This window comes from Pygoscelis adeliae, unplaced genomic scaffold, assembly GCF_000699105.1.
Source record: "Pygoscelis adeliae isolate BGI_AS28 unplaced genomic scaffold, ASM69910v1 Scaffold77, whole genome shotgun sequence".
In the NCBI taxonomy this organism is placed as follows: Eukaryota; Metazoa; Chordata; class Aves; order Sphenisciformes; family Spheniscidae; genus Pygoscelis; species Pygoscelis adeliae.
The window spans coordinates 3,294,285-3,301,068 of NW_008825216.1; the positions used below are offsets into that span (position 1 = coordinate 3,294,285).

Below are 6,784 nucleotides of genomic sequence, written 5' to 3' on the forward strand. Positions count from 1 at the left end.
CCTGCTGAAGTAGCTTTGTATCTATGTGGGCAGAGTACGTGCCATAAAATAATACTAGATGACTAATGGTGTCTACAGTATTACCATTTAGATAATCTTCTTTACAGAAGCAGCAGTTTCACTACCGTGTGCATAGCCATATGACTGATACATGTTTTTATAGGTTCAAATTCAGTTGAAACGGATAGCCAGACCGAATGGGCTGATGTTCAGAAAAAGATTATACCCTGGAAGAACAGTACTCCTAGTTTAGACCTGGAAATGGTATTTCAGGATCGTGCTGCTAAACTCGGAAAATCAAACAGCAGACTGATTGTGGTGGCTTCGCTTATTGATAAACCTACCAATTTAGGAGGTAAGGTTGACTGCACATTTTTAAAGTTTTATTTTAGACCTTAGAGCCCACTTGGGTAATAAGAATGAATTTCATCTTACGTTGATAATTAGAAATAAGTACTGCTCAGAGAAATAGATTATTATCCTGCAAAAAAATGGTAACCAAAAGAAATACTACCTGCTTCAGAAGAAGAGGTCTTCTACAGTTACATTTTGAGGGGAAAAAAAAAAGTACTTACACATAGCATGCATTAATTAAATAGAACTTTGTGGTAAATCATGCTCAGTTTCTTTCTGTTTTTTAGATTCTTTGTTACAGTTGAGTTTTTCAACTGTATTTTCAACTGTATGTGTATAAAGAAAACAAGTCGCTTTTACATTTTTTTTTTTTCCTGTAACAATTAAACCAAATCTTGTAGAGCTACTAGTTTCTCATGACTGTTGGACAGGAAAGTGCCTGTTCCTGATTAAGTACTCCTTCACAATATTGTGCAAGCTGTGATATAATAAATCCTGCAAATATTTTATTGCATTGTGCTTGCTGTTGTCTGCGGCGAGACTGTTAATGAAAAATAAGCCCACAAGCTGGTGCTGTTTGCATTGTAATGCTGTAATTGTGTCATTTTTCTCAAGCCTTTCATTTAACAGGTACTGGATTTAGAGCTCAAGCGTGTATGTGTCCATCCATCCCTGCCTAGGCTTTTACACTGGTCTGTTACTTTGTGTAATTAGTATTGTAGAAGCACGTTGTCAGACATAGTGCTTTTCTAATTTTTATCTTTCTGCTAAGTCACAAAACTTTTTTTTTTTTAATTCTGGTAAATTATATGGAACAGGGTGTGACTTGGAACAGACTTAAGAAGCACCTGAAACTGATTAAAAATATGTTACTTTACAATGAAAGTAACCATTTCTCTTTCGGATGCTTTGTCCTTTTTCGCTTGCTAAAATATTCTGGCTTGGTGTTTTATTTTCTGCACAAAAATCACTTTAATTCTTCTGTTTGTAGGTTTATGTCGTACAAGTGAAATATTTGGGGCATCTGCACTAGTTGTCGGCAGTCTTCATTATATACAGGATAAGCAGTTTCAGCATCTTAGTGTTTCTGCAGAGCAGTGGCTCCCCCTTGTTGAGGTGAATGGAAACATTTTAATAGCTAAAAAGAGTACTGTACATTTTCAGTTCATCACATGCGTAGTTCAGAGTCTTACTTTTTTCTCTTGCAAAATGAACTTTTTTTTAACAAGCTCCCGCTGTTATCTCTGAGACTTAATGTTGAGTATTTTGGAATAAACTTTGGGTCAATCTCAAAGAATTTTAAAAATACTTTTAATTTCTTATTGCTGTGATAAACTGATTATGTGAGCTGTCATTGTTACATCTTACTCTGTGTTTTATAGTGGTGTGTTGGAATTTAATGTTCATTTGTAAAAGTTGAACACCACTTCATTTGTCTTGCTTGGTCCATTGCTTTTGGTAACTTCATGGGGATAATCTTTGACATTGCCTGAAGCTAACTTGTGCTAAGTGCTTAGAACCTATTATCTAGCTTATAAAAATGAGGGTTTCAACCTATGTTCAGTATTTGGTAGAAAATATGTTTGTGATATTTTATAATAACCTGTTTTTCAAGATCAGCTTTAAGTGATCTGAAAAATTCTGTGCAAATTTTTCTTCCCCGCCCCCCCTCAGTGTTTATTTTCAGCCTATTAAGACTTTTCTTCAGAACAAGATAGCGGTAGTGTGTTTTGCCTAAAACAGAATGCTGATGGACACATGTTGTCATGCCGAATCTCTGTACAGAAGTGTACTGGTGACAGTTTCTGTTGCATGAAGAAATTGGCATTTAATACAAATAAGCAGTTTAGAGAGTAGGGTGAAGACAACCAAGAAATTCTTCACTGCAAGCTATCACAAGTTGTAATGCAGGCATGTAAGGCAACTCGGCTTCAATACTGGCTGTTGTATTGTTTTAGGAAGGGATTCCAGGTTAAATAACAATGCACCTTGCCCCTGTGCAAGAGTGATTCTTCTTACATTCACACGTAAGGTTTGTAGCTGTCAGAAGCAGAGAAAAGCCTTTGTTCATTGTATCTGTGGAGTACGTTTTTGTGGCATTACTTAACCTTTTGTGCTATTGCTGAAGAGCTTTTAAAATCATAAGCTATGTATATGGACAGAGTCTTTGGGGATAAAAGTCATTAATCTTAAACTGTCCAAGTAAATTGATTTTTACAGTAACTTCAGAAGTTTACAAATGGCAGTATTTACGTACTTCTGTATTTCTACTTTTGATGGACAGGTGAAACCATCTCAGCTTGTTGATTATTTACAGCAGAAAAAAACAGAAGGCTACACTATTATTGGTGTGGAGCAGACAGCTAAAAGTTTTGATCTTACAGAATATTGCTTCCCAGAGAAGTCCCTGTTATTGCTGGGGTAAGAACACACACTTTTTTGTATATCTACCTCTTGCAGTCCATCCCTTCTACTAGTCAGAGTTTGGTCATATGAAAACCAAGTGACACTGGTAAAGGTGGCTTTGGAATGGGAAGTGGTGTTGGAAACAGCAGAGCTTGGCTTTGTGTGCTAAGGAGTGGGAGGCATTGATACCTACTCCTGAACGATCCTTCTCCTCATACTTTATAACCTATCCATATACTACAAGTCCTTTTTTTTATGGGTGGAGGTAGCAACAGCATGGGCTATAGTTTTCCAGGTGTGATAGAGAGATCATCTGTTCACGTTAGTAATACGGGGCCCTGTGTGCGTAGGCTGCAGTGAGCTCAGCGAGGAGTTGCCTGTTTGCCCTGCTTAACTTGGTGAGGAGGACTGGAGCGGAGTGGGAGCACGAATAGCTGGGAGATGTTTTAAAAAATTAAGGATGAGACACAGGACAAAGTAGCAAGTTTTTGCAGGACAAGCAGAGGCTGGGACAACTTCAGAGAGAGGCAATAACCAGTTCCTATGATCAGGCAAGCCTCAGATGTGACAAAGGGGAGGCTACTTCAAGAGATCTAGAGGAAAGTGCCTACAAGTCAGAAAGCTACTGGAATTGCAGGGCCACTGAGCGAGACCAGGAGGAAGGGCCTGTCTATCTATCCTTTTAGGACAAAGTGAGCACAAATACTGTTTTTCAAACCTTTTTATATGTAGTTTGTCTTCAGAATGTAGCTCTCATAATCACTTTGTTATCTTCTAATTAAAAGCATAGTTTTAATTATTGATAACCTCTGGTATCTTCTGGTGTGCTCATTCTGAAGAGGTGAAACATTTCCAGTTCAAGGCTTGCATCAGTCTCGACATGCCCTCATACCAAGACCTCACTGAATGTAAAGCAGGCAGTTGAGCTTCCCTGCTGTGCCAGCAGCTTCACGCCCTGGTCATTTCATCTATAGCTGTTTTATTTCGCTATATAAGGAGAGTTTAAAAATAAAGGCAGAGAGGGAGCCCTTAACGTTGAGGGTTCAGCTATTGCTGGACCAGTGAATTAAAGATGAAGTGCTCTACCAGTTTTCCTATATGAAAGCTTAGTCAGGTCTCCCACGTTTTCTTTGTATCTGTAATGTATTACTGCTTTAAAAAAAAAAAAGAAAATTCTTGTCCTCATCAGTTATATTGAGGGCAGATGCACCATTTGTCAAATGGTGTTTTGATGCTGTTGTGACTCTTTCATCTTCTGCTTTCTGTAACGCCTGTCTTTTCCCAGATATAAGTTACTGTTTCTTCTTTACTAGAAATGAACATGAAGGAATCCCCGCAAACCTGATTCACCACCTGGATGTCTGTGTGGAAATTCCTCAGCAGGGTATTATTCGATCACTCAATGTTCATGTAAGTGGAGCTCTGCTGATTTGGGAGTACACAAGGCAACAAGTGATCAAGCAAAAACAACAAAAATAACTGCCAAGAGTTTTGTGCCTTACAGTACAGCTGGGTGACTTACTATGGTGCTACAACATGAAATTCTGAAGAGATGAGATGCAAACTCAGGGTGAATGAGGATTCTTTAAGTTTTGCATGTTTTGTTCTCTGTAGTTCAGACTGATTTTTAAATGCCTTAATACTTTACCTCCTTAAATAAAACTGTTGCATTGGAAATAAATACTATTTATATTGCATGTGGTGTGTGTGACTTTCTACTGTTAGAACATCAGCATAGTACCATGAACAATCCCAAACTAAAACACAGGATTTTTACTGCAGCTACTTTGTGATGACCATGCTTGAATTTGAAGTGGTGCCTTCCTGTAACTACAATCAAAACTTCCTGTAGCCAGAGTAAAGTATTTATTTAATGCCTCCGGCATCTAGATATACTAGATTATATAACTTTTGCAAGGTAAATTCACTTACATTATTAAAAATTGCCTGTGCTGCCTCTTGTTTAAATGCCTTCCATGGTCAAGTTTACTAATCCTGCTGTGAACAGCCTGTATCTTTAACGGAGTTGCATCAGTAAGGTAATCACAAACACTAAATTACAGAAAATGCCATAATGTGAGAATCGTGATAAATAACTGCCATACTTCTAACAGAGATACTGATTGAAAACTGTTATCACTAATGTAAAAATTCCTACTGCTTATAAAAAGGGAGTGTACTGCAAACATGTAATTTACATATCATATGCACAGGATGCATTAGGTCTTCTAATGCCTGGTGTTATAAACTGATGTCTGACTTAAACTGTATTTTAAAATACTCAGAAATACTTGGTAAATGACAGATACAAATTACATTATACCACCATCTCCTTATGACAAGGAGGGGAAGTTGGAATGGCTTTTTTCTTTCTTTAAAGGAAAAACTGGTTCACTTACTGAAAAACAATTTTATTTTCTTTAGAATATGTACATTACACTTAAATAATCATTTATTCCTGTAAAACAATTTGACTAATTACACATTCAAAACCTTAAATTTGTGAACAGCTCTGCGCCATATTTCTTTGACTTATACTGATGAAAAAGCTGTCCATGACCATCTTTTTTTCAGCAGACACATGAGACCTTGCAACAAGAAAGGCAGCCTGCATTTCAGGGAGACAAGTCAGGCTACCAGTTCTTGAGCTCAAGCAGCTCCCGTTGCTTTCTCATGCTTCTTCCTTCCATAGTTACTCTCACTAGATTTATTTTGAAAGCAGAGTACCTAAGACTTTCCAGCAGCTTCTGGAGGATGATACCCTTCTGTTTCAAGCTTTCTTTTGTATTTTAAAAAGTCTCTTCTTTTATCGAAGTATTTAACCTGTTCAAAAAGAGAAAAGATGTTCATCAGAAGAAACCAGCAGAGGAAGGGGCTTTGTGCATCACAAGACCGAGGAACAGAGAGTCTTTGATCACTGAACTTAAGGAGGATTTAAAGTGTATTTATTGCTAAATACGCTAGTTAGGAGATTCTCACTCTGATGAAGTAGAAGACTGTAGGTGGGCTGGGGTGTGTTTGTTTTTTGTGGGTGTGTTTATCATTTTGAAAGTGAACTCCAGTTTCCTGTCATAACCCTCCCATTACTTCCATGGACATCTAATAGAAGTAGTCTATCGCTTTGCTATTTTCACTGCTGCGAACAAAGACAAATCCAGCGGCTTTTCTGTGGTGTCACAGACATGACCTCTGAATTCATTGCCTAGAGCCACTGCTGTGGATGGTGCAAAGCACTGGCAGATGAAACCGCCCTCACTAGAGATGACATAGGGCAGAACTGCAGTGCTCGAAGCGTAAGTCAGTACAGCAACTGTGAAGGTACCTCTTTTTCTAACTGACTTCAGTCTACTCGCTCCAACAGGAGCCGTTCAGCCCCTCAGACACGACTGTTACTAAAAGGCAATGCCTATTAAAACAGTTAAGAATTGTAGCTTGATCTTAGGAAACTAAAAGCACAACATGAATGAGTTACATGTAAGCAGATGGCTTACTGTGAAACGATACCGCGTGAAGAAGGGTATTTTTATGCACAAGAAGGTATCGGATGCCAGTCTTAAGATGCCATGCGACTGCAAGCCCTGTGTGTCACCTCCCTTCCATATTAGCCTTACTTCTTTAGTTACAGTAATTTCTGTACACTTCTAAAAGCTTCTGAGGTATTTTGCAGAACTTTTTTTTTTAATTAAACAACAAGCCTGTATAGTTGTGTATTTATCTGAAAGTTTGAGACCGCATTTTCCTTTCCCTTTATACTGTACGCTACCTTCCACAGTTCCCGGGCCAGTCAGCGGGCCGCTCGGGAGTTTTCATCTCCCCTCAAGACCGACAGCGCGCAAACCGAGTTGCATTCGGCCAGGGCGCAGGGTTATCAGGGAGGCCGCGCAAGACCGCACGCGTTCTGCGCTCCAAGAAGCGGGAGCTGCCACCATTAACAAGGTGAACGAGTAATTACTTGTCGAGGCCGCGACTAACGTGCAGAGGAACGCCCCGTTCGTTTGCACCGGCCTTCTTTGGGAGGCCGAGC

At 39.0% G+C, this 6,784-nt stretch overlaps 1 protein-coding gene across 1 annotated transcript in view; it reads left to right on the forward strand.

Moving 5' to 3' along the window:
* Positions 1-4,434, forward strand: part of TARBP1 (TAR (HIV-1) RNA binding protein 1) — a 40,478-nt gene extending 36,044 nt beyond the window's left edge. Inside the window, exons 25-28 of the mRNA XM_009329225.1 lie at positions 164-355; positions 1,346-1,470; positions 2,639-2,775; positions 4,074-4,434. Coding sequence (XP_009327500.1) covers positions 164-355; positions 1,346-1,470; positions 2,639-2,775; positions 4,074-4,239 — 620 coding nt within the window. The 3' untranslated portion in view covers positions 4,240-4,434. The remainder of the gene's footprint in view (positions 1-163; positions 356-1,345; positions 1,471-2,638; positions 2,776-4,073) is intronic.
* The last annotated feature ends 2,350 nt before the right edge of the window (positions 4,435-6,784 follow it).